Source organism: Phalacrocorax aristotelis, chromosome 10, assembly GCF_949628215.1.
Source record: "Phalacrocorax aristotelis chromosome 10, bGulAri2.1, whole genome shotgun sequence".
NCBI classification, from domain to species: Eukaryota; Metazoa; Chordata; class Aves; order Suliformes; family Phalacrocoracidae; genus Phalacrocorax; species Phalacrocorax aristotelis.
The window spans coordinates 1,559,425-1,586,789 of record NC_134285.1 but is presented as its reverse complement, the minus strand read 5'-3'; the positions used below and the strand labels follow the sequence as shown (position 1 = coordinate 1,586,789).

Below are 27,365 nucleotides of genomic sequence, written 5' to 3'. Positions count from 1 at the left end.
CCTGATTGAAACCCTTGTGCGGTCATCCGTTCTCTTCCTGGGGCTCCACAAACAGAACCCCGCGGGCTCTGGGACGTGGCCGTGCACTGTGTGATGGTGCTGGCACCTGCTCTGCCCTGCCAGGAAGCTGCTGTATGTCAGCCAGGATTGGTCCTGAGCAGTGCTGAGCGTTCTGCAGCTGCAGTTGGCTTCAGCTGGCGTTCAGCAGTTAGGCACCTCATGGGCTGAGCGTTTGCCTGTTCGGCGGGACCCTCCTAGTCCCCGCCAGCCGTGACTGCAGCACTTCTTGAAGTGTGGTCGTACCTGCCTCTCGGGTTGATCAGCTAAACCCAGCTGTGCCAGAAGAAAGGCCGTTGTGAGAAAATCCTTCCTGGTTTCACTAACTAAATACTCAGATTATGTGGACAAGTTCAATCTGTCGGAACTCTTCCCTCTTGATTTTTATGCCCTTTGTCTTCCCTTCCCTGGCTGTACTCCTTCGCCGTGGGCATGATGAGGCACACACTGGCAGTAGCGGCTGCCTGGGGTAAGGGAGGAGGGAGGTGATTGCTTACCGGGTGTGCTGGTTTTGGCTGGGATAGAGTTAATTTTCTTCACAGTAGCTAGTGTGGGGCTGTGTTTTGGATTTGTGCTGGAACCAGTGTTGATGACACAGGGATGTTTTAGTTCCTGCTGAGCAGGGTTTACACAGAGTCAAGGCCTTTTCTGCTCCTCACCCCACCCTACCAGTGAGTAGCTGGGGGTGCACAAGGAGCTGGGAGGGGACACGGCAGGGAGAGTGACCCCAGCTGACCTAAGGGGTGTCCCACACCATATGGCATCGTGCCCAGCACATAGAGCTGGGCGGAGGAGAAGTGGGGAGGGGGGCATTTGGGGTGATGGCGTTTCTCTCCCAAGTCACCGTTACACGTGGTGGAGCCCTGCTTTTCTGGAGGTGGCTGAACACCTGCCTGCCGAGCAGGAGGAGTGAAGGAATTCCTTGTTTTGCTTTGCTTGCGTGCGTGGCTTTTGCTTTACCCATAAGACTGTCTTTATCTCCCCCATCCCACTGGAGGGGAGTGAGCGAGCAGCTGCGTGGGGCTTAGTTGTGGCTGGGGTTAAACCACGACACAGGGCTACATGTCCCCTTCTTTCAAGCTCAGCAACAACCCCAGGAGTCCAAGGCACCCTGACATATTCATTTATAGACTGCTTGGGTGCTGGAGTGGGGCGAGAGTTCTCTGTGTAGTGCCTGCTCCCGGGAGAACCTGAGCCATGGGAGCATGTTGTTCTCCTGCGTGGGGTGGTGTCCCGGCAGTAGAAGTCCCCCACTGTTGGTGCATGTCTTTCAGGCAAGCCCTGCTCACTGGCCCAGGAAAGCTTTGGCTTTGTGGCAATTCTTAGTTAACGGGATTTCCCTGGATTGTCTCTACAAGCAAAGACTGTGTTGCTGTTTGTTAGGTTGCTTGATATTCAGTATTATGAATAGTGTGGGAGCTATCTAAAGGGGGTGAGAAACTCAAACTCCCTTTAAAGTGAGCGATGAACTGTCCTGTCCCTGGAGTTTTCTCTGATTGGAAGAATAAATCTGTGTGTGTGCTAAGAGTGGTTGTTTTTTCCTGCACTAGACTAAACCTCTTCAGTCTCGGAGCAGTCAGGGCAAAGCTGTGAGGCAGCGCGGAGATTGGCTGAGCTGCGGGATTTTCCAGCTGAATTTACATATCGCCCACTGCTCTGCATGCCTTTCTGTTTACATCACTTAAGAGCGATACACACGTACACGCACACAGATAGCGAAAGAGACATTTTGATCGAGGAAAAGCCTGCCCACACCTTAGGAACTTGGTCATGGTGGCATCTTGCCGGGCTTTGCCGCTCCGTGCCAGCTTGGATGGCCGATGGTGAGTTTCCTCCAAGGTAAATTGTTTGCCCTGGGCGCTGGGTGTCAGGGCTGTGTCAGCAGCGTTCCCGGGAGGCTGCTGTGCTTCAGCGGTCGGGGACGGTAGTGAGAGAGGAACTGTTTTCATGCCTGTGTCTGGATCTTAATGAAGAAGCAGGAGGTATCTGAGTCCGGTGCCAGTTTAGAAGTGGAGACCTGTCGCCTGTCCAGCCAGCTGGACCTCTGTTATGCTGATTTTGTGATCCTTCAGAGTGACCTTGCAAGGACATGTAATGCTTGGCTGTGCAGCCACCCGGCAAGTGTTTTCTGAGGTTGCTTCGGGTGGTTTCAGAAATGGGAAATCCTTTGTATTCTTTAAGTGAAGTTGTGAGCAAAGAAGCCGAGTTTGTGAGAAAAGGAAGTATCACTGCCCTCCCTTGCATCCTGAGCCCTCGTGGCTACAGTACAGCTGCTAATGGCACACTGGGGGAGTAATTTAAATCCAGCTTTCCTAGCGTGGTGTTAGGTGGTTGTGGGATGTTGGATGGTGCTTCTGCCTGAAGGTTGTCGCTAAATTTGCCAGAGTGGAAGTGCCCGCATCCACTGATTTCTTCAGGAATCAAGGATTCAATGCTTGTTTATTGAGGGGGAGGAAATCACTGGTTTGATCGTATTTTGCCCAGCTGACACACTGCCTGTAAAGCACCACATGTATCTCCCTTTCTCAGTCGCTGTTAACCCTCCCTAGCAGTGAGTGTAGCTGCCCTGCGGTGTATTCTCCTGCTTGTTCTCAGTGGCAAAGTCCAAGGAAACCGGACGAAAAAAGAGCAGGTGACTGAAATTTGCTGGGTTGGATTTTTTTTTTTGTGAAGGGGCTGGTGCATTTCAGATGGATCTTTCAAATGGTCTCATGGCACCCAGATGGCAAGCAAGAGCATGTCATGAAGTCTCAAAGCTTTGGAGGATGTTGGGGGCGAGCAGGGGGTGGAATTGATACTTTGTGCATTTTGAGTAACGATTATGGGCTCAGGTTTCTTATTACTTTAATCTGGAAGAATCCCATAATGCGATAGGAGTGGTTAAACCTTTCCAGAGAAGTGCAGCCATCGGTAAGGCAAAGCAGTTTGAAAAGCCCTCGGTGACTGCACAGTGATTGAGGAACGAGGTAGAGAAGAAACGTGGTTCGCCTTAGGCCTAGCAGGGTGGCTCCAGGCAAGGAGAATGCGGCAGGTGAGAGAAGGGTTCCTCTGGCTTCCTGGGAGGACACGGGGTGCAGCATCTGCTAAAAACTTAGTACGTTTATTGGGGTTTAACTCCTTTCCCAGGCTACCTGAGAGCAGGCTTCTGAACTTGGGTAATATACCAGCCCAGGGTGGGACTAGAAAGGCTGAGGATGGACTAGTTTCTGTTTTTCATGGGCAGGTCTCTTGCCCACAGCCTTGCTGAAGTGCCTGTGCTGGCACTGCGCAGGGTGGAGGTGAGGTGTGCAAGGCAGTTCGGGATATGCTTGTACAGGTGTTTTCTGTGTGAGCTTGCGCTGCTCCTGAACTGATCAACCAAGTTTGAAGCCCTCCAAACAGAGGCTTTGCTTCCTCATGTACTGTCCTGCCAGGACAGAGGCTGATCTCTCAGAGCCAGGCTTTGCTGCTGACCTGGCATGTCTTAAGAGCTTTTTTTTTTAAAATGAGTTGCAATCCCATCTATCTGCCGGGCTCCTGCAGACCAGTTTGCAGCAGGGAAACCAGCAGCAGGCCTCAGCTAGTCCGCAGGACCCCGTGGGGTCTTGGCAGCCACTCGCTCTCTGCCAAGTAAGGCTGAGAAGGACCAGTTAGCACCAGTTCTGGTGTGATTTGTGTAGGTGACTATTCTTAGCTTTTGAAGCACGATATCAGAGAATAATAGGATGGTTTGGGTTGAAGGGATGTTTAGAGGCCATCTAGTCCAACCTCCCTGCCATGGGCAGGGACATCTTCAACTAGATTCTGTGTGATTCTGTGGTAGATCAGGTCGTTCAGAGCCCCATCCAACCTGGCCTTGGGTGTTTCCAGGTATGGGGCATCAACCACCTCTCTGGGCAACCTGAGGCAGGGTTTCACCACCCTCATTGTAAAAAATGTCTTCCTTTTACCCTCTTTTAGTTTAAAACCATCACCCCTTGACCTGTGTCTACAGGCTCTACTGAAAAGTCTGTCCCCATCTTCCCTGTAGGACCCCTTTAAGCACTGGAAGGCTGCCATAAGGTCTCCCTGCAGCCTTATCTTCTCCAAGCTGAACAACCCCAGCTCTCTCAGCCTTTCCTCATAGCAGAGGTGCTCCATCTTCTGACCATTTTTGTGGCCTCCTCTGGACCTGCTCCAACAGATCCATGTCTCTCCTGGACTGAGGACCCCAGAGCTGGATGCAGTGTTCCAGGCAGGGTCTCACCAGAGCCGAGTAGAGCGGCAGAATCCCCTCCTTCGACCTGCTGGCCACACTTCTTTTGATGCAGCCCAGGATATGGCTGGCCTGATATCTTCACAATGACCTTGTGTCAATCAAATCTTATATCATGACCTGCCTTGCACAGAGGAGACGGCCACTCCCTCTCAAGAAACAGTGGCAGGACTGAGATGTTTGTCTTGGAGGGGTAGGGAAGTTCTTGGTTTGGGGGCTTGGTTGGGGTTTTTTTTCTTAAACAAATCCACAGTTTAATAATGTGAAGGTCCCTGAATGCGTCTGTTCTTTGAATGAGGATGTGGGAAAGATCACAAGCTCTGAAAGGAACAGCGTGCAGCATTCTAATGTTAGGGCCAACTTTTAAAGCACCTTTTGATTAAGGGCCTTGTGTGGAAGGGCTCTGAGCGTGCCCGTTTCTGCGAGCCTGGCTGCCCCAGCAGCGATCCGGAGAGTGCTGAGCCGAGACAAGCAAATCTCGGTTGCAGGGGTCAGGCACTACTGAAACCTGGTCTGCAGACTTATGCATAAGAAAAACGGTGTAGTAGGTTTCCTAAAACGGAAGTAAAGCTTCAAGTGTAGCTTTTGTGTCATGGAAACAGCATTGAACATTGGCCTCGGTTCTAACTTCATTCTGGGTTTGGGGGAAAAATGAGATGCTTTGTTCCACCAGGGCAATCGCTTTTGATCCTGTTACAGGCACATCTGAAAGTTACTGCTTCAGGTTTTAACATGAAGTATTGCAAAAAGTTTTTCTATCCCAAGGACTCATTACCCTTTAGGAAAAACACCTAATACAAAATCATTTACCTTCCCGAACTGCATTTGCACAAAGGAATGACCGTGTTCAAGCAGCTGTTGAATGTGCTTTCTCAGCTCTGCAGTCAACTGAGGAGCTGGCAGAAGTAGCAGCAATTGAAAATAACACTTTTATTTTTATTGATGGCAGCTCAGCACAACTATGGTCTTGCTTTAAGTAGCTCAGAAAAGTTTGTATGACTTTTAAGAGCAATGCAAAAACTTGTAGATGCTCAAAAGACTCTCGTTCCCCAGAAGCAAAGACCCACCTGATGGAAGTGCTGTGCCCTGTTGGTAAGGCTGAACTTGTGTTCACATTTATGTTCCTCTAGCACTGACTGCGCCTATTGGCGTATGAGCCTGGTCTTTGAGAGGTCTCCCTAAGGGTGTAAGAAATGTCCAGCCGGGTCAGAGCATCGGTCTGCCTACCCCCAGTTCTGTCTTCAGTTCCGAAAATGGTTGCTATTGATGGAGAGCACGTGAACCTGAGCGCTTTCTACCACCCATTTGCCTCATATTTTCCCAGCACTCAGCAGTTGGATTGGGGCTACATCCCATGGATCGTTTTATTTGTCAGTCCCTGAAGTTCCTCTAAGTACACTGTGGCCTTCTACTGAAGCAAAACCCAGAACTGCTACAGTACTCAGGAAATAAGTACATCAAGATTTTATGTAGTACCCAAATAACACTCTTGCGGGTGTTCTCCACAGGTTTTGTGATGCTGCTCAGCATTCGGCTGGCTCGTTTGCCTGCTGCTGTCCTCTGGGCTGTGAATTGCAGCTAACTGTCCCCGGAGACTCCAGCATCTCTTCCCTGAGGTGCAGCTGTCAGGTCAGAGCTGAGCGTTGCATAGGTCTGCTTTCATTATTTTTCCCTTCAATGCATTGCGTGACATTTATCTCCACAAAAGCTAATCTGCAACCTTTTTAGCTCCCCAGTTTTCTGAGGTTCTTTTTGAGTTCCTTACCATCAACATGGTATTTACCCAAAGGAGCTTAGTGTCTTCTGCAAACGTGGTGATTTCACTGCTCACTCTACTCAACAAGTTCACCTATGACCTTGAAAAAGTTTATTCGGCAGTGGTTTTGGAGGAACCCTTGCGTAGTCTTCTCTAACTGAGTGATCATTGAGCTCCACCCTCTGCAGCCTGTCCTGTCTCCACCCCGAGAAATGTCGATCTCTGCGATCTGCTGGAGCTCGCGCGCATTCTTACGGCCCATGTTTTACAAGTCAGACTAGATGTTGATAGTCCTTGTCACCATGTTCTGTAACCCTGTTAATGAAGCTCGCAAGCACTTATGAAATGAGTGCTATTTCCGCCGGAGACGCTGACCAAGACAGCCAGGGTGACAGCCCCATGGCCGCCTCTGTTAGACGGGTTAGCTCATGAATCTTGTCGCATTTGTGCTTTGGTCTGAGACATTCCCTTGCAGGTTGCTGTGGGGTGCTGAGAATCTGTTCGCAGGTAGACAGTGTGGGCAACACCTTGGTACTGCAGAAGGACGAAGTGGGCAGAGCCTGCCCAAACCAGACTGGACTTACTAGCCCTGTTACCTCCCCCAGAGGAGCCCCAGCTGTGTGAGAGCCGGCGATGCAGCCGAGGAGGGGGGTGTAATCCACAAACACACACCTCCTGCTCTCGGCATCTGCTTGCCTTGCCTTGCCCCTGTCCTCTTGAGCTGGCCCGTTGGAGCAGCATTATAGCATTTGTATTTCCCCAGTGATGTGCCAATAGTCCCCAGGATGTGTAACCCTTCCCGTTCTGGCTGCGGTGTTGCAAGAGGAACAGAAGCTGTGTCTTACGCCGTAAATGCCCCCGCTGTGAAATAAGGAAATTCACGTCACCCCTAGCCTGTTCCCAGCCGGAGCAGGATAACCGCATGCCTGCCTTTCTCACAAGGCCAGCTGCACTCATTGGCCTCGCTCTCCAGCAAACACTCCTGCTGTGTATGATTTCGCCAGCCCAGCAGTTTCCGCGGGATTGAATAACCTTAGAGACAGCTTCAGTGAACTGGGGGAGGAGAAAAAAAACTGAGCAGATGTAGGACATGTCGCTGAGCTTTATGGGCTGTTGATTGCGTAAGGCGGGGATGTTTGCAGGTTTCTTGGCAGAGAAGCACTGTGCAGCGTGGGGCACTGTGTCTGCAGCCGCTCCCCAGTGGTGCCACGTTTCACCTGCGGAGCTGGTGCCGTGCCCGTGTCTCGTCCCGGAGAGCAGCCGGAGCACGAACCCCAGCGGTGCCATTGTGCCTGCAATGGTGTGGTTCCCGCATGAGAAACCAGCTCCTAATCAGGACCAGGCAGGTTATGTGATGTTTGTGAAGGATGAGATACTCAGCCGTCCCTTCTCCTCATACCACGTCCACCCGCAAAGCCTTGGCCTTCATCTTGAGGTTGGTGGTAAGGATCTGCTGCTGAGTGTTGGGAATAGCCAGGTGTGTGTGTGCTCTGGGGGCTGAGAGGAGTGGAGACCCTTGAGGTACCTGTGTCGGTCCCGCCAGACCCCTCCTGTCGGCAAACTCTTCAGCATGGCCAGAGGATCAGCCAGGACACTGGTCCCGGGGGTGATTCCCCTCCCTGCAGCACGAAACAGCCGGCAGTAAACCTCTCCGTGGCTGATCCTGTTGGCCTCTGCAGAGGGGAGGAAGAGTGCTGCTTCCCTTAGCTGTCTATGCAACTACTGGTGGTTGGGTTTTTCCTTGCCTGGATTACTAAAGTAGGAGTTTTAAGGCTTTTCTTCTTGCTGAGTCTCAAAAGCCTGAGTTGATTCCTGTGGTGTGCAAATGCTGAAACCTAGCCCTTCCCCTCCCTCGCATCTGGTTACTGTCCGCCATGTGATGTAGCAAGCAGCAGATCCCCACAGCTTCCTTCTTTCTGGGTAGATTTTTTTCCCCTCTTTTTTTTTTTTTTTTTTAATTTTTTTACTGTCAAAACCACTAAAGTTGCATGTTAAAAACAAAGCAAACAAACAAAAATTAACTTCAGGCAAGGAGAGTCTGGATCACAGGCTGGGTTCCCAGGCTGATCTCCAGGGGCACGGCTCCACTCATGCCTCTCTGGTTTAGAGGGCAGCCCTGTGCTGTTGTGCTGAAAGAACACAAGTTCTTTCAACAGTTCTTGCCTTTTCAGAGCAGACAGAGCCTGTCATCTCATTGCAGGTGTCAGGGTGCCTCTGCAGCCCATTTTGCTGGAAATCATAACCTGACCCTGTAGAGTCCTGGGCTGGAAAACTGGGAGAACATCTCCTGCGTGAGGGCTTCTGATGCGCTGCTCTGCGGAGCTGCTCAAGATGCTCAGGGGATTTCTGGAGCCCCTTTGTATTTGATCATCTGAGAAGGACTTAGCAACCCAAAGGATTCAGTGTTTTCCAGTAAATCTCAGTTTTTCTTCTTGGTCACAGAATGCCCGTGTTTTGTTACACAAAATATTTGGTACTTTACGGTGTCATAGTCCGTGTCTCCTCAGGACGCGGTTCTGCTCAGACCCTGCAGTCAGAGCGGGGGCAGGAGCTGCCCGTGGCCAGTGCAGGGTGCCCCGGGGAGGGACATCAGGCACCCAGGAGGGGTGCTCGTCCTCCGGGCCTGGGAGGACTGGACGGCGTAGCTGGCAGGGTTCAGATGCCAAACCAAGGTTCAGAGATCTGGTGGAGATTTTTGCAAGCGCTGTAGGAAGCTGGTATTAATGTCGACAACACCGGCTCCTTTCTGCCCCCTTTTAACTTCTTTGATATCTGTTGGAAAAGGCCTTTCTCAGAACCGCTTGGAAGACTGAGATGTCAAAGAGCTGTCAGTGCTGTAGAAAGAGGTGTCCGCTCTGTTGAAATGCTTCCTATATATGGTGGTTGCAGAGATTTGGGCTGAAATCAGATATTCATGTGGCGGCTGGTGTTCTGCAGCCTGGCTGATACTCCACGCAACATTTTTTCCATTTCTTGCATTCCTCTGGTTTCTGCTCAGTGAAGACACGAAGCAGGCTCCCTGCTGCTGCTTGCAGGTAGGCTGCTCAGCCAAGCTGCAGAGCGCAGGACGTGCTTATAAACCAGGAGTGGAAAATCCCCGTATTCCAGCCCATGTTTCCTTCCTCGCTTTGGATTTCTCCAAGATCCGTTGAAGTTGGAAGGCATTTTGCATCCATTTCAGTGGGGCTTTGGGACAGGGTGAAACTGGAGGTGTGCCTCCTTAATGCCTCTCAGCAGTAAGCTGTTTGTGGCCTGCTGGGTGACCCCGTGAGCCGCACCACGGTGGACACCTCCTACCCTGCACAGAAGTTCCAAAGGCAGTTATTTAAAGGGTCGTACGCATCCTCGGCTGACAGCCCGGAACTGGCTGATTGCAGTAGCTCAAGTGCCTGTGTATGACTATGACTGCTTGTTGCACGTCTGATCCTACGTTTAATGATGTTACAAAACTACTCAACCTGTTAGTTGTCCTCATTCTTGTTTTTCTCCTGTCTCTTGGTGCTCCACAGTGAGCGCTTTCCCATTGCTTTTTTGAGTCTCCATCTGTTATGTTTGAAGGCAATACATACCCTGAAATGAGAAGGGTTGATGAAGCTTTTGCCTTAGTCTCCAGAGAGCCCACAATCCTCCGTAAGGATGGGCTTCCTCTCTTTCCGTCTGGGAGCGATGCTTTAAAAACCCAGTAGGAATATTTGGTATGCCAGGTTCCCTTAATGCTGTCAGGACTGGTGAGGTGGGACCATGCCCCTGCTCTACCCTTGAGTAGTGCAGGATAGAGGATGTTTGGGCTGCTGAGGTTCTCTGAAGAAAGAATCATTAATTCATAGGCCTTCTGAAAAGCAAGTCCATCTATTTCCACCCTACCGTGGGAGGAGGAGGGTGCTGAATCCCTTCTCCAGAGCAGATTAGTTTAGCTGTATCGTTAGACAGAGGGAACCTATACAGGAGGGGAACTGTAGGGTTAGATGCATGTTATTAGACATGAAATAATGCAACCTTAAGACATGAAATCACAGGAAATGTGGCAGTTTGTGTCATCACTCATGGAAGTACTTGCTTTACGTTATTTATGAGCGCTGCATCGTCTGGAGGCCCCAGCTAAGGTGGAGACCTTTTTGTGCTAGATGCTGCACAAATATCCAAAGATTCTTTTATCTTCAGGCTTTGTAGTCCAGATACGCTGTGCAGAAGGGTTAAGCTGAAGAGACTTGTGCAGGGAGGAGGCAGAGAGCTCCAGTGGCTTGCCTAAGGTTGCGAGGGAGTTAGGGGGTGAGCGGGATTCAGATCTTGTGGGGCCACGGCCAGTGTGTTACCCAAAAGCTTTGTCTGCCCTATTCCCCACCACCTGCCCCGCCGTGCCTTCTGTTATCTGTGCCCTAAGGAACCACTGAAAGGAATAAAAGGGTCCTGATTGCCGATGCCAAACTTCTCGCTTGCTGGAACCCAGCTTTAAACTCGGCAGGTCTCCATGATGCAGCAGCACAGCACTACTTCATTCCTGCTGTTCTTGAGACAACTCCAGCAACTCTGCTCAGCATCTCCTAAGGGATCTGGCATTTGCGAAGGGCCAGGACAGCGCTTTCAAATCTGTGGAAAACGTTATCCAGATCCTTATTTTTAAGATGGTCTTGGGTTTGGTTTTGAGGTTTTTGGTTGGTTGGTCGTCAGCTGGGATTTTGGGGGGGGGTGTTTATGTTTTAGACTGTAACTTTTTTTGAGAGTTTAGACCTGAGTAGCGATTCCCTGGGCGGTCCTGCAGCTGTCATCTGGCTGCCTGACAGCTGTCTGATAAAGAACTGCAGCAAGCACCACGAAGTGCTGCGTCAGGCGTGGCTGAGCTGTTGGCCGTTAGCAGAGCACTGGCTGAGGACGTCCTGAGCATCGCCTTTGCGATGGTTAAAATGTGAGTGCAGGACGCGACCGGCCCTGTGTGCCGGCAGCCTCGCACTGGGGCTGGGACTAAGGAGGCCCTGGGCACGTCCCGTGTCACAGCTGCGTTGGTGATCGTGGCTCCCTGTGTGCCTCAGTTTCCCTTGCTTTAAAGCGGAGAAATCACAGCGGTCTCCTTTAGAAAAAGCTTTAAGATTTAGGACTTGTCACCCTCAGATAAAAGAAAACCAATTGCTAGAAACAGCCAAGACACTTCACCTCCCCAGAAGCTGGGAATGTGGGCAGCAGGAGTGTGAAAGCCTGGCCAGAGCGGTGCCGTCTCAGCCGGGGCCAGAAGCCCGGGTGTCTGAAAGGGACCGGGAGCTCTGCATCGGCCGATCACAGGCGTCTGCGGGGTGTTTCTTCCGAGGCAACCTTCGCTGGTCGTTGGCTCTTGTCCTGCAGAAAAGGGGTTTGGTTGTGTCTTAGTAAACCGTTTTTGGCCTCTCTGTCCTCACTGCAGATGTCTGTCTTGTCTGTTTAGCCCTTGGACTCTGCTGCTGGCAGTGGGAGTACCAAGACTTAACTATACCTTGACAAAAGGGGTCTCTTAATCAGGATCGTTCTGGAGCAGCTTATTCCTGGAGCACAGGGTCCCTGGCTCCTTGGGCAGGCTGGGACAGCCTGCGAGTGCAAGCAGTACCTTTCTGCTGCAAGGATGAAGGGGCAGGCTGGGAGGAGAGCTCAGTGCCCTGCTGAACCCTTGTCTTCCCTGATGGAAGCCTCTGCTTAAGACAGAAGCACCTCTGTACCATGGCAGAGAGGAGGTGCAGCTCCTTCCTATGGGCACCCTGTCTCCAAAGGAGACTCTTCTGAGAGCATCTTGTCAGATTAGCTGGGACAACAGCATGATTTTGTGCCCTGAAGCCAGCATCAGGTTTCAACAGAGGTTAAAGAAAGCAAACTCCATGTGTTTCTGCAGACTATTATTGCATAATACTTGACTTTGCAAACTTGGACCTAGTAAAAAACTGTGTAAACAATGGAGGAAGATAAATGAGCCCCTCTGCTGACTTCTGCGGGGGAGAGGGTTTCTCTTTCTGGGTGATGATCCAGACTTTGCTGGTTGTTTCTGAGCAGAAACTGAGAGTGAGATCCAGAATCACAAACATGTTACTTGAAGTGAGGTTTCTTTCATGGTTTCCTTGACCTCGTAGCTCAGACCGTGCTGGAAAGAACTAGTTTAACGCAAATATAACTAAATCAAACATGGGATTTTTGCTTTCTGCGAAGATCTAGTCCTGGCTTTTGTGTTCAGGCGTACAGCCCAGGGCTTTTGAATTGAACAGCAAAACTCCCACTGAGTTCATCAGCAGAACAGGACAAGGCCTGTGCTAATCACACTTTTGAATATGAGGCAGCCTTAAGTTCTGCGGGCGTAGGGAAGTTTAGGCTTTGGTTTCCTTGGCTGGAAGCGCCAAAAAGCCCAGCACAGCCTGCTCGGGAAAGGGGCTCCCTCGGAGGGATCCCTTTCTGCCACCTGGGCCTATGAGGATGTGGGGCTGCTGAGCTTCCAGGGCACCTTCATCTGGGGGCGCGTGGTCCTGGAGGGAGGAAGGCAGTCACCTCTTGTGCTAAAGCAAAGGCCTGGGTGACTGAATGGGATGTCTCTATAGTGTGCTCGGAAGGTGGCCTGAGCCGCAAAAGCTGCGAGTGAATAAGCTCCCTGGGCTCTCGAGTCCAGGCCAGCTCAGCTTGAGCCTCACAGTTAATGGGATAAGGGCTTTACTGGTATAGCTTTACATCCAGAGACCTCTTCTGCCCTCCACGCGCTCACGGTTCCCCACACGCTGAAAGATCAGGCTGGTGTCTGCAGCCTCCGCTGAAATCCCTCTGCCTGCCATGGTACAGTCTGCTCCGTGCTCGCCGTCGCTGTGCCTTGCGGGAGGGGCTCCCTTTTAGGACCCTGCTTACTAAGCACTGCTCTGTGCAGAGAGTTTTGGGGAGCAGCAGGTAACCTGCTTTCTGAGCTACGCTCAAACTGGGGAGGGAGAGAAGACCAGATACAGAGCCTGCATAGGGCTCTTCTCTGCTGGGACTTCAGTCACAACTGGCACATGCTCTCATTTTTAAAAGATTGATGTGTATCGGGACCAGTGGAATGCAGTCTGTCCTAGGGTAGTCTGAGAAGTCTCATCTGCGATTAAACCAGCTGTATACTTGTAAAAGCAGCTAATGATTGTGGGTATTCCAGTATTTGGGTGATTAAGGAGCCATTTTAAAAGGTACTGTACCTTTAGAAAATGCTGCGATACTCATCCAGAAATGCTTTGAAGAAACCTGGCTTTGACAATGAGCCTGACACTCTTTCTGTCTTTCTTCTTCCACAGAGCAAACTTCCCATGACTAACAAATGCTGGCCTAGATTATGAGCTCAAACAAGAACGCTCGCTACAATCGTTTCTCCAGTGGCACAACAAACATCACTACTTCCGAAAACACTAACGGGGTAAGGCTCGGTGCTGTCGGCAGAGGCTAGGGGCTAGGGCTGCTTCTTATGGCCTCATCCTTTCTTTTGAGAAAATGGAGATGGCTTTTGTAAATGTGGTACTTCCTCGCCTCTTAAAAATCACAATATCCACAGATAAAAGTTGAGAATATGTATGTACATTTTTTTCACCAGTTCAGGAAAGGCAGCGAGCCTTTGGGCTGTGCTGCAGTGAAACGCACTGACCTTCCTTTTGTCAATGTTTCAGACAAGAATGGAAACAACTTTTGGGCCAGCCTACTCTGCTGTGACGACCATCACAAAGGGTGAGTGCATTCCTGCACAGAGCTTCCCCCAAAGCGCTACGTGCGATTCCTACTGTTTTGTTGTTGTTGTGTTACAGACCACAAAGCTGTTGGGAGGATCACTGTGTTCATTAGACAGGTGCCAAGGTGCTGTTTTTAGTATTATGCAGCCCAAGTGTTATTTAATCATGGCATCTGATCACCAGGCGTGATGGAAATGAGCGTGCAGTTTTCTCCTATTAGGCAGGCTTAACAGTACAACTGGGATGCCCTTGCTAAAATTAGGCTAGTGCAACAGGGTTTGCTACAGAGCTCAGTCCCAAATCTTATCCATCTCTGACTTCTCACGCAATCATTACCAGCACTGAAAATTTCCATCTTCACTCTCTGCCTGACCGTGAGTTGCTCTGGACACTTTGGTAAAACCCCCGTGGCCATTTTTAACTTGGACAGGAGGGGGTGCAAGTGGACCTGCTCATTTAAAATTCTTGTGCTTTGTTCCTCAAAGCTCAGCAGGTGAGGAGTCTGAGCCCTCACACGTGGTGTGAATGTAGGAAGAGGTCTGGTTTCATTCTGGAATAAAAATATCCTTACTTTCATAAAGAAACTGTGGCACTTGACACTGATTTAGAGAAGGAAATGACCATCTGCCTGGGGGAAATGTTTGGATTACATTTGTACCAGACTCTAGATGTTTTTGGACTCCTGAATATTTAGATTAAAAATTTTATGTAAGTCAGTAATATGATCTTTATTTAAATATCTCCAACTTAATTTAGTATGTTTCCCGTGTGCTACAAGAATATCCAGACTTCCCTCGATCGAAGCAATTTTTGTCGGTGACTAAAATATGTGGGAGTATAAGGTTCCTTTTAATAGTATTTTTAACCTATGGACCTGGTAGAATATTATCTGTGCTCTTTTCTGGGCAAGCTACCTTGAAAGGGCGGCGTGCATCTTAGCAAGCTGTCAGGGATCAGGATTGTTCTGCCTGCACCGGTATGTCCCAGTCAAGAACTGGAGCTGGGGAACCCCTAGTCTTTTCCGTTTTTAAGGAACACTTACAGCTACAGAGACTGGCCTGTATCTTGGAAATGTTACCAAGGAGCCTAAATGCTTGCTTTTTTTTTTTTAATTTTCTTTAAAGCTGACGGGACCAATACTTTTAAACAGCATCGTCGGACCCCATCCTCCTCCAGCACACTCACCTACTCCCCACGGGATGAGGACGATGGCATGGTAGGTGTTGCCAGGACCCCCTCGCTGACTGGCTTAGCTGATTATATGTCAAATGAGAGACGCCTGGTGCTCCTCCAAACTTTTCTGCCTCCCTCATCGTTCCCGTGCACTGCGTTATATCGGAGGCAGATGCCTGCTCCTGAGGCAGGACCAGCCTCAGCATTTCCTGGCTGCTTCCAGGGTTGGTGCAGTGGGGAAGCAGAGGCTGCTCCTACCTGGGGCATTGGGCTGGCACTGCTGGTGCTCATTTTCAGGCTGCTTCGAAACAGTGTGTGGTTACAAAGCCCAGGAGCTACAAATCCCACAGGCCTGTATGTGAGGCTTCACCTGCCTCCTGATGTGAGCAGTGTGCTCTGGGCCTCCTGAGCTTGGGAGAAAACAGCTCCTGTCAGCGATGTCTGGCGCTGTGGCTGAGGCCAGGCAGCCTCCATCGGGGCGTGTTGGACGGACCATCCAGCAGCACAGCTGGCCCTGCAGTTACGACCAGAAAATCCGTTCCTCTTTCCACCTCCAGATGGGGCTTCTGACCACAGGGAGCACGTCTGAAACCTGCAGAGTGGGATGTCAGACACCACAGACTATGCTCTGCTCCTGAGAATTACATCATCAGGGTCTGCTCACACAAACCATTCCCGTGTCTTGCAATATTTTTGCAGAAAAGCGCTTCCCAATTTTGTACCCAGCTTTCTTGTTCATCATGCTCACTTTTGAGTAACTTCTTTTGGGGGAATTTAGTGATCCAACAGGCCCCAGAGTTAGCTGCTTAAAGAGAAATTAAATCAGCTTAAATCAATCAAATTGTGAACAGCAAAGCAAACCTCAGTGAATGGATGGATAGCTCTGAGGCCTTGATCTTCTCCCATCCCTAGTGCTCCAGAACATCTCATAACCACAAGCTCCTATTTAGATTTAAGCAAGTAAGTATTAGATGCTTCAAACTAAGTCGTAATCTTTGTCGGGTTGCAAGACCCAGCTTCCAAGCCAGGAATAAATGGATCACTGCTGGTGCTGAAGTTAGGCACTGGCAGAGACTGGGGTCAGCAACAGTATGGAGCTACAGCACTTTTTTAAAATAAATTTGACACCAGATTGCAAAGAGCTTTATTGTCAGCATCCTATGAAATTCCTTCTGTTACTCAGAGATCTTGCTGTGTTTTATGTGAGCATGTGTTTGGTTTGGGGTGCTTTTTTTGTTTGGTTTTGGTTTTTTTTCCAAAAAGTCATTTGAACGTTTGCCTTGTGTCCTTGGCAAATGCAGCTCTCCATCGCACCACTGACCCCATGGTGCTGGGCCACTGTTCCAGGAAGCCCTTGGCTGTCAGCACTGAGCCCAGGGACTGAGCGCTGTGCTCACTGCACCCTTTTCACAAGCTGTGCAGTTCTTGGAGCGCAGGTAGGGTTTTTTTCCAGAGGAGCAGGGGGTGCTGGGGACATTGCATTTAGCTGTGGCTGATGGAGAAGCTCCCTGACTGCTTTGAAAGTCGGCGTGGCAAATTGAGGTGTGCAGCCGAGAATAGGAGAGATCTCTCCTAGGACCTAGCCTCCGTTCTCTTGGACAGTCCCAGGCCACTTTCCCTGGAGTGCTAAATATTCTTAAGCAAAAATAGCAAGAGTGGTAATGAGAGGTTCAGGAAGCCGCCTGCGGCCCTAGGTGCTAACAAACGAGGAGCACCACAGCCCTGCTCCGCCTGCTGCTCCAGACAAACTCTCACTAACCCTTTCAGGAAGCTTCCTTTGCTTTGTCAGGAAATGATCTGGGATTTCCCTTCCTCATCGCTAAGTTTTCTCTTCTCCAGGAGCTGCCAAGGGCTTGTCAGCCATCAGAGAGACAGCTGGAGATGAGTCGGAGTCCTCCTGTGACCTCCGCCCCCCCTTTTTCTTTAGTTTTAAAGCTTCTGTTAATGAAACCAAAAGCAGAGCAGCATGTTCTGTGTGCAGGGCAGGCCTTATTGAGTGGCTGCTGTCATCTTTCCTGGAAACAGTGCCATGGATTCCCAGCCTCGCTATGCCTACAGGGAGTGAGGACGAGGACTGTGCGCTAGAGCCTTCACGTGGAGGCTACTTTTGTAGCTGCCACGATGGGAACTACACCTAAAGATTACAGCTGAATACTGGGGCAGGTGTATACTAATGGCTGAAAAGCTGACTTGCTGTCCAAAGTCTTAGCTGTTTACGGGGAGTTTCCCCCTGAACCAGAGGCTGGACTGAGTTACTGGCCAGCCACAAGCTACCCATCTTCCATCAAAAGATGCTGGAGCGCTCCATCCTTGGGCGGTTTGAAGAGGGGCTTGATGTTTAGCACAGAAGTAGCCCTGGCACAGCTGTGGGGAGGTGGGACCTTTCTGACAGATCCTCCCAAATCCAAGCCTGGCCGAAGCGGTGCCTCTTGTGCCACCTTGCCATTGTGGCAGGGCCTGCCGCCGCCTGGCTTTGGTGCATATGGGTCCCCCCCGACCTGGGCCGATGCCCGTAGGGTGGGGGTCCTATGGTCCTAATGCTCTGTAATTCTGTTTGCGATGCAAGAGCACCCTGCAGTCAGTCCCCTTGTGCTGGCTAGGGCTGCAAAGCTCAGTCTAAATAGCCAGGCTAGGAGTGGGAAGCAGTGCAGTGACTAAGCCTGTAGAGCTGAGGTCTCTCACATCTTAGCCTTGTTTGCTTGGCAAAAACAAAGGCTGCAGATACCTAGAGGGGCAGTAAACGCCAGTGCACACCTCTGCCATTCAGCGTTGTCACTACAGCCCGAGGGGAGTGACCTTTCCCTGCACATCAGCTTCCCTCCTGTGTGTTTTACACCAGCATTAGCCCCGCCAGGACACGGGGAGCTGAGCCTGCAGTGTTGCGCAAGCCTAGCAAGGCTGTGTCTCACAACTCTGCCTCCTGGAAGTGCTCTTGGGCTGCAGTCCCCCTCCCCGCCATCAGTGATCCACACAGGATGTTGCTCTTGATAAAACTGCCTCCCTGCAGGGCCTGCCGTTGCCCTGTTCTCTGTGTCACCTCCAGAACGGGAACTATGCACAGTCATTCTTGTTATTTTAACAACTTCTGTTACTAGTGGAGGAAAATAACAAAATTAATGGCTACACATAAAATTGATTTACCTCGTTATAACCATTCCTCCTCAAGGTTTATATATTTAGGCAGTAAGTATGCCCTCTTTAAGAAAAAGAGCATTATGCTTTGGCTTCTAAGCAGATGCAGCATTTCTGAGCTCCTAGGATCCCAGTATCATAAAAATTAAGAAGCAGAGCGGTGTGAAGAGCCAGCAGGCTCCTGGTCTGCTCTTCTGCAGCCCAGCAAGCACTGCGCTCAGGCTGCAGTATAGTCTGTCTCTGGGGAAGACGGCAGTCTCTGAAGCTCATCTTCCATCTTTTATTGCTGAATTTCCTGACTGCCCCACTGGCCTCTTACATTGCTCTTGCCTGTCCTTGGGTGCGGTGTCACACGCTTTCACCCAGGGCGAGCACACAAAATGCAGCTGGCGAGGTTCAGACTGAAGATGAGGAAAAGCCGTTTTGCTCACAAGGTAGTGCAGGACGAGAGCTCGGGGCGGCAGAGTCTCGTCTGCGCAGCTTTCCCCGTTCCAGCTGGGCAGTGCCAGGGCTGACCTGATCCAGGGCCAGGGAGAGCTCCTCTTTGAGTGGGCAGCAGGGCAGTGACCTCCAGCGCTCCTTCCAGCCAGCACTTAGGAGTTTGTGGCTGATGTAGGCTACAGCCGAGCCACGTATAGGTGTGATACGTGCAGGTAGCCTGGGCATTGGTCATCTCTCGATGCTAAGCGTCTGAAGCTTATGGCTTCATTCTGCCGTTTCTTTGTCAGCCCATCCTTTCTGCTCCTTGGAGACTTCTAGTGCTTCTCTGCACTCTTCCCAGCCTGCCAGCAGCATCTAGTCCAGAGCAACCCAGCAGCGGCTGCGCTAACCGGCCCAAATCCAATCACCCCGTGGTCTGAAGAGTCTCCGCTTTCGCTCTGATGCCGAATGGCATCTTGGCTACGCGCTGCTGGTTGATATTCCACCCTGAGAGATGCGGTGCTGGTTAATATTCCAGCGGCAGCGTTCCCTCAAAGCCAATCCCAAGGCCGCCCTAACCAGTGGGATTTTTCTTGATTGGTGCATGCGATGTCCACTTAGCTCTCCCCTCCCAAGCAGGAAGCGACAAAGCCAGTCTGTTACTGAATTGAATAGAAGGAAGTCTCCACACTTACGCAAAGAAATTTGGCAGAAGTTAGATAGCGAGTGAAACAACAAGTGCTGCTGCAGAGGTTATAAGAATTGCAGAAGCTGGTAGCTCTCTCTGGGGGAGATTTACAAAGCTTTCTGTGGAGGATTAATTCTTCCAAACCATTGCTCTGCGGGTGCGCACGGTAAGTATACAGACGAATGCACCTTTGAGAAAGTTATGTGCTTCAAATTTAGATGTCAGCTTGGTTTAGTAAGTTAAACCTGAATGAAGCCTGTCCGGTCTCTGAGCTTGGGAAGGGCCCGCGGCAGCGAGGCGGGCCACTCAGTGCAGCTTTGGCGGAGTGGATGAACAAATGGAGCAGCTGAGTTTTATGGAGGGGGGGGACTGCACTTGAAGTCTGTGCATAAGGCTTTGGAGCGGGGGGAGTTAGTTGCAATAACAAGAACTGGGTTTTATCTCTTTGAAGCCTCCGATCAGCACCCCACGCCGCTCTGACTCTGCTATCTCCGTCCGTTCATTGCACTCCGAGTCCAACATGTCCTTGCGCTCGACGTTCTCGCTCCATGAGGAAGAGGAAGAGCCAGTAGGTATTTGGGATTGTCTGAAGGAGCAGTACTGGGAAGTTCAGTGTCAAAAGAGTAACTTAGCGGACTCTTGTGAGTACAAAGAGCAATCCTGGGCAGATTTTCGTTACGTCTGGCAACTAAAAGCCTGGTTATCAGGACCCCTGGTTTTAATTTTGTTTCCACCACTGACTTCTGCAAGTTATTTTGCTTCCTTATGTACCATTTCCCCATACGTAAAGAGGGGACAATGGTGAGGCTTTTTTTCTTCTCAGAAAAACCTTAAGTCTTTGCAAAGTCCCCGGCTGTGCTGCAGAGCCGTAGGGGGTTGCAAGTCTTTAGCCTGGTGGTCTAGCCCCAGGCAGAAAGACTAATACAATTCCCCACTGATTCAGAGCCCCATCCTGCATTTAGGGCTGCGTGGCACCCCGCTGACTTGATTGTAAGCCCCAGGAGGGTGCAAGGAATTGTCCCCATATGACTCGTGTTGGGGGAGGACACTTTTAAGCTGAGCTTAGCTTGTGACCCAGTAACTAACCCCAGACTGGATGCATAAAAGGTCAGGCAGCATTTTGCCTGGGATAAAAGTGTGTGTTTCATATTTAGGAACCCAGGGGGTTGTGTTTGCAGTTCTGAGGGCAGCACAGGATGAAAAGACAGACTTGAACTGCAGTGATTGATTTGAAATGCTATGAAATGTGAAGCCCTGCTCTGGCGTGGAGCAGAGAGCTGTGCTGCTCCAGCAGGACGTGCTCAGAGCCCGCGCTCCGGCGGTCTTAGTTGGTAAACAAAACTGGAGAGATGGGCCCATTGCGGCAGAAACAATGTTGTTTCTGCTTCATAAGGGAATGAAAGAACCCTTCCTTCAGGATGTTTAAAAAATACAAAAGGACAAGCTGTTTTAAAATTGCTTTTAAACTGCAGGCTTAGTACAGGGGACATTTCAACAACACACTGTCGAGTCCAACCAAGCAAAAAGTACCAGACAGTGCAGCTCCTGCAGTTCTGGAGACTTCAGTCACTCTGGCAAAGAAGCTGGTCTGTGCAGTTTGCTGTTGGGTCCAGGTCCTGCCACATGCTGGTGGCCCCCAGTCTGTGAGGAGCTGAGGGTCTCCAGCCATTCCCGACATCATTCTTCCCCTACCTCTTACATATTGGAGGTCAGCAGATGCAGATGAAAGTTTATTTCAAGATAATGAAACTCTTAGCACACCCTGTGCGCCGGGCTCCCCAAGGCTCACCGCTGAAGAGTTGTTTTATTCCATCTGAAGAGCTGGAGGCTCTTGGTTTTGGACTAATCCTTGTGCTCTCCTTGTCCCTTTCTCTCTTCTTCAGGAGCCACTGGTGTTTGCTGAACAACCATCTGTGAAGCTGTGCTGCCAACTGTGCTGTAGCGTGTTTAAGGATCCAGTCATCACAACCTGTGGGGTAAGGCAGTGCTCTTCCAAATCACGAGCGTGGGCTCCACAGGTATCCTACGTGACCTGTAGTGAAGCCCTGACTGTCCCCAGTGACTGTCCCCAGTGACTGTCCCCAGTGACTGTCAGCCTGAGGGAGCAAAGACGAGGCAGCCCCTGCCCAGGGAAGCCAGGCCAGCGCAGGAGCAGAGATGCTGATGGACATGTGTTAGGTTTCCCCACAAGGCAGCTCTGAACCAGTCTGCGGTGGGGTGTGCGGAGCACTCCGCAGTTAGCCAGAGAAGCCTGGGGCTTGCTTAAAATTGGGCTGCTTTTCCTGGCCACATTCAGCCTCCTTGGTATGGCTTCAGTGAGGTCTAAAACTCCTCATTCCCTGTCCTGAAGGGCTCTGCAGAGTGCTGCTGCCTCCTGGGCCTCCCAGGAACGGCTGCTCTTCAGTTGTGAACAAAGTGTTTCTTATAATGGCTCGAAACTTCATTTAGTTAATGCTTGCAAAGGGATTTGAGATCCTCTAATGAAAGGCACAGAGTATTATGAATATTCTTCTATATTCCATTTTACCAGGATTTAATGGCAACTGTATATTATTCCTGCTTCTGTGCTACATGTGAAGAAAGAGGGCTTTGTGACACGCTCTCCAATGCTTCTGACGTACTTCTGATTGCTAGGATGGACCTGTAGCAACAAAAGCAGGGAGCAGGATTGTTTATTGCCGTGAGGGTGCTATCCCCAAAGGTGTTGGAAGTTGGTGCGGTTTCCCTGCGCCATTTCAGTACGCAGCTCTTCATGGAGACAGAGATTTACTGGTTAATATAGGAAAAAAAAAATCCGCTGCAGGAAGCAGACTGGCTTCATTTGCAGTCCTGGTTTGGCAGCTCTGGAGAGAGCATCATGCAGCTGTGCGGGGCAGGAAAAGACCGCGTGAGCAGGGCAGCAGATAACAGCTCTGGAGGGCGACTTGCAGCCTCTCCAGCGCTGCTGCCAAGCGCTGGCCCGGTGGCAGGGGAATGTGGCTGAGGAGGCTCCAGGGAGCCCACAGGGCAAGTTCAGGACCAGTAAAACGCTGCAGCTTTCGTTCTTCTATTTATATTCGTTAGCATGTTAGATTAAATTGCTACTTTATCAAGTTAAATTGTTACCATACGTTTCTGCTGTGAGGGGAGGGAGAAAGAGAGCTATTTGAAGTGGCAAAATTTACGGTATTTAATGAGCTTACAAAGCAGCTATCCCATCCACCTGACAGCAGGACAGCTTCAGCTATGCTAGAAGAACTACAGAGTGATATGCGTGATGGGCTGACTGGCCAAGGACAGGGAGAGGCCAGACTTCCCCTTACTCTTCTCCTTGAGGACTTCTCAGGGAGATGAGAGGAGTGACATGGACTAAGTGGAGGGTGAAGAAGAGAAACCACGTGCAGACTTGGAGGGTAGGAGTATCAGAGTGTGGCAGAACCTGTGGGTGGCTTTGGCTTGCACCGTGATCGTGGCCTGATCCTGAACAGAGCAGAACCCTCAAAGCTTCAAACCATGTGCTTAATACTTCTCAGGGACAGGACCGGTGTTGCACCCTTAGCTGCCTGAGCAAGCAGCTGGCTTTTGCCGTGGTGCAGACTCAAGAGCGCACTGATCTATAAAGGAGGCAGAAGAGTTGCTGAGGCCCCTGTGCCACAGGCTTTGGTATCTCCCACCTTTCCCATCGTTAGCCACAGGGAAATATTTGTCCAATATTGTTTACACCGACACTGCTGTTCCTCTTTGTCTCCACAGCACACATTTTGTAGAAGATGTGCCTTAACATCTGGTGAGTACAGAACTGTTCTTGTGCCAAATTGCTGTTATTTTCTGGTTTGTTTGCTTTCACTTAAAAATAAACCTGCAGAAAGATGTCTGAAGGGCTTAAAACAAGCTGTCAGTCACAGGCTGCCACTGCAGCAGTGAGGTGCTGGGGCACCGGGTGGCTGTGCAGCTCGGAGCTCTGACGGTATGCACTGTAGCATGGGCACTAGAGGACTAGGCCCGGCTCTTTGGCACAGGATGTTCTCAAAGCCTGGAATATGCAGTGGATAATCCCAGGATAATACATGTCTCGCCCAGAGTTGACCCATTGATTTCAGATAGAAAGCTTTCTGTGGCTGCCTAAGGAACAGGGGGACCATGTTTGGCAGAGATCCATCAAACCTCTCCTCCCCCATCCCATTAGTGCCAGCTCTCTGGCCGCCAACTGAGCCCATGCGCAGCAGCACACGGAGCTGCTTTAGCTCACCCAGCTCTTCCAGAAACCTGGTGGAGCCCAAGTGTCTGGCTGCTGGCCTCGCCTAACCAGCTCCCCCTTGGTTTGGACTCTGTGCTATGAAAAAGACTTTATTTGGCACAAGGCTGTGCCTCTCTTGGAAAGCTGTTGTTCAGCACAAAGCCAAGCCATTTGTATTACCATAGCGGCGAGCCCTCAGGAGGCTCCCTGGGGAGTCCGGTTCTTTCTGCCTTAAGATGTTCGTCTTCCACGTGTAAGGGGTCCCTCTGCTTTGTGTGCTAACTGTCTGTCACCGTGTCATGCCATATCTGTCCCAACCAACAGATTTGTAGCAAACGGCTTTGCAGTTGCAATCCTGAGTTGCTCAGTTTTGCTCCTGCCCTCAAATCTCGTGTCTTTGCTTCACTGCAGCATCTCTGGCCTACAGTGCCCTGCTGGCAGCAGAGGAGCTGAGCCCCAGGCCTGGGTGGGGGAAGGGGTTGTGTATGGGGCTGATTTGTGTGAGTACTCTCACACTTCAGCAAGCACAAGGTAGTCTGGATTAGTGTGGCCTTCTTTCATTGGCAGATAGCTCAAATTATCATGGATTAACATAAACTGTAACTTTTCACCAAGCCCTAAGACAACCAGAGATAGTGGCTTGCAGACCTTGTGTGAATATTCATGGCTCATTCCATTGCCACCCGTCCGGGGGTTGGCCGTCTTGGCCAGAGAAGGCAAGAAACATAAAATCTCCTGCAGTGTCTGAAGCCCTTGCTGACTCTCTCTCTCTTTTGCTTCCCCACCTGGCAGAGAAGTGCCCCGTGGACAATGCCAAACTGACCGTAGTGGTTAACAACATCGCGGTGGCCGAGCAGATCGGGGAGCTCTTCATTCACTGCAAGTATGGCTGCCGGCCTGCAGCCAGCAGCAAGCCCGCTGCCTTCGAGGTGGACCCCCGTGGATGTCCGTTTACAACTAAACTGAGTGCCAGGAAGTAAGTGGCTTGTTACCAGCCTGCAGCCTCTCCAGGGAAAGGGCTCCGCCACCAGCAATCTGCTGTTGTATCTGAGCTGCCCTGCGGCTCCTGGGGGCAGTGCAATTCCTGCCAGTGGTGCTCTGCCGGGGCGTGCAGGGGTGTGGGAATGGGCAGGGTGACTCGAGGGGACAGTTCCTTCCGCTATGACTCAGTCTGAGGATGATGGCAGGAGGACTGCTCTCAGGGAAAGGGTGCTGTTCTCTGCTTCCAGCTTACCTGAGTGTCTCAGCAGCAGGAGAGGGGATACGCTGTGAAAACAGGCATCTCACATCTGGGGTGAAACACTGTGACTATGGTCAAGCAGAGACCTTGGGATTCTTTGTGTAAGAGGAGTTATCCTAGTTATATCCTATGAATCGGAAATCTGTCTCCCTTCCCACCCTAAATGCATTCACTGTCTTCCCTATCACCTGCCATTGCCTGTTGTTGATAGCTGCCTGAAGGCTTAGTTGATCAGCTGCAGAGCTAGATGTTCCCTGCATAAATGTGGCCTATTATTACTCTCAACTTACTGGCCAAATGAGAATTTAAAGCTGTAATTGCAGTCCTAGAGCAGGAGGCTTTTGATCACCTGACAGTCTTACAGGGCTGGTTTGCTCCTTTCCGGACGATCTGTGTTGTTTCCATTAATTTTGCTGATTTTCCCTCCTTTTGCTTCTCTCCATGGGCAGAGATCATGAAAGCAGCTGTGATTACAGGCCGGTTCGCTGCCCCAATAACCCCAGCTGCCCACCTCTCCTGAAAATGAACCTGGAGGCACATCTGAAAGAGTGCGAGCACATAAAATGTCCCCACTCCAAATACGGGTAAGGAGCTGGTGCTTTTTAGTGGGAAGGAATGCACTGAGCTCGTTTCTGAGCTGCTTTTTGGCTACTCCGGCCTTGGGATAGCCCCGTGGGCTCGGAGCATCTCTACCCAGTGCACTGGCCTGAGATCAGGCTTGCAGGACTTGCAGGAGGCAGCCCTTAAGCCTCTAGTTGAGAACAGGCAGGTCACGCTGCCCAGCGGTAAGCCCCGCTGGCAGCCGAGGAGGGGGCTGAGGTGCGTAGGCAGAAGAACCAGCTGGAGGAGAGTCAGAGCAGTGGATGCGGCCAGAGCCATGCAGGGAGGAGGATGGGTACAAAAGTAATGCAAGCACCAGAGCAGTGTCTTTCACACCAGTCCCAGGGCAAGGGAAGTGCTGAGCAGCCTCAGAGGCTTGATTGTCGCCTGAACAGGAGCGCAGCCCGGGCTGGGGGTTCTCTGCAGGATGCACAGCTGAGGTTAATGTTGCAGGAAGAGATGTCTTGGCAGAACCAGAGCAAGGCAAGTCCTGGCAGAGCAGCCCTGATGCAGCTTTTTCCACTGGTTTTCATGGCTCTTAGATTGGGCTCCTGGTGAGCACATGAACTGACACCACATTGACTCTTGCCCAAGATGTGCTTTTCCTTGCAGCCACCTAGACAGACAGACAGTCAGTTCAGTTTGGGACCAATGCCCTGGCTGGAAGAATGGGAGCTGCTTGGCCTCTACGTTGCCCTGCAGTTGCCTGCACCCAGCAGGGTGGTGAACCTCACTAGGATGAGGTTCCTGGGGATGCACGCAGGCCTCAGACTTCCCTCTCAGGAACCAGCTGAGCAAGAAGGTCTCCAGTGCAGGCCCTGCTCCACCTGGCCTCTGCCTTCCCCTTGTAGGTGTACATTCATAGGAAATCAAGACACTTACGAGACGCACTTGGAGACGTGCAAGTTTGAGGGTCTGAAGGAGTTCCTGCAGCAGACAGATGATCGCTTCCATGAGATGCAGGTGGCGATGGCCCAGAAGGACCAGGAAATTGCCTTCCTGCGCTCCATGCTGGGGAAGCTCTCAGAGAAAATCGACCAGCTGGAGAAGAACCTGGAGCTCAAGTTTGGTGAGTCCGCACTGGACAAACTCTGTGGTCAGAGCTGTAGGGACGGGGCAGCTCTTCGTTAGGACAGTGCGTTACAGGATTCATTCCATGTTTAAAACTGGTGCTGAGCAGGTTTCAGGAGGTTCAGATATTCCTTGCAGAGGAACAAATAGGGGTCCTATCAACTTCCATGATGCCAGAACATCATGAGACCTAATCCTGCAGTCACTGATCACATGGCAAGCCCTAGAAATGTCTGCAGGCAGCTACCGCCTTTCTCACAGAATCCCAGAATGGAGGGGGTTTGAAGGGCCCTCTGGAGCTCACCCCGTCCCACCCCCTGCGTGAGCAGGCACACCCAGAGCAGGGGCACAGGGCCGCGTCCAGGCGGGGTGTGAATGTCTCCAGGGAAGGGACCCCACAGCCTCTCTGGGCAGCCTGTGCCACTTCTCCTGTGACTCCTTCCTGTGCAGTCCATGGGCACAGGCCCCCATAAAAATCAGTCGGTCGAATAGCCAGCAATGCAGCCATCCTGGAGCGAGCATGGTTCCTGCACACCTTGCTGTGCCCAGCCCTGTCTCGCCTCTGAAATTTGTTGGGTCTTCAGCATCCAAGTACAATATGAGTAGCAGACACCCTCCTGCTTTCCCCTGCCAATAACAGCAGTGAGCTCTCCTCCCTCCTTGTTCAGAGGTTAGGTGGCAGCGGGTGTCCTCTCCCCGTTCCCCTGGGCGCCGTCACTGACTCTGGGGTGACTATGGGCCTGTCCATCTCTTGTAGATGTGCTGGACGAGAACCAGAGCAAGCTGAGCGAGGACCTGATGGAGTTCCGCAGGGATGCCTCCATGCTGAACGTGAGGAGGGGGCCGGGCCCTGGGGCTGAAAAGGGATTGCATGCAGTTAGCTGCTGGCTCTGCTACTAGTTAGGCCTCTCCTGCCATGTGGGGAGTCTTTCGGGTTCTCTCCTGCTTGCTGGCTCTGCTCACCCTGAGTTCAGTTTGCTTTTACTGCAGCTGGGGTCTGGGTGAAGGTTTCCTCTAGGCGGAGTCAAAGGCAGCTCAGTGAGCACAATCTGGTCACTGCATCTGAGCTGCTGTTTTAACTATTCCTGCTGTC

General features: G+C 51.1%; 1 protein-coding gene across 6 annotated transcripts in view; it reads left to right on the top strand.

The window, feature by feature from the left end:
* Positions 1-27,365, top strand: part of TRAF7 (TNF receptor associated factor 7) — a 37,056-nt gene that overhangs the window by 2,087 nt on the left and 7,604 nt on the right. Inside the window, exons 1-11 of one of the 6 annotated variants that reach the window (XM_075104624.1) lie at positions 1,621-1,880; positions 13,307-13,425; positions 13,673-13,730; positions 14,857-14,948; positions 19,597-19,713; positions 21,029-21,121; positions 22,878-22,911; positions 24,154-24,337; positions 25,051-25,185; positions 26,053-26,270; positions 27,030-27,103. In XM_075104624.1, the coding sequence (XP_074960725.1) occupies positions 13,345-13,425; positions 13,673-13,730; positions 14,857-14,948; positions 19,597-19,713; positions 21,029-21,121; positions 22,878-22,911; positions 24,154-24,337; positions 25,051-25,185; positions 26,053-26,270; positions 27,030-27,103 (1,086 nt within the window). In that variant the 5' untranslated portion in view covers positions 1,621-1,880; positions 13,307-13,344. Of the gene's footprint in view, positions 1-1,620; positions 1,881-7,204; positions 7,490-13,306; positions 13,426-13,672; positions 13,731-14,856; positions 14,949-19,160; positions 19,312-19,596; positions 19,714-21,028; positions 21,122-22,877; positions 22,912-24,153; positions 24,338-25,050; positions 25,186-26,052; positions 26,271-27,029; positions 27,104-27,365 lie in introns of those variants that run through there. The other 5 variants (XM_075104625.1, XM_075104626.1, XM_075104623.1 and 2 more) reach the window with 5 other exon arrangements.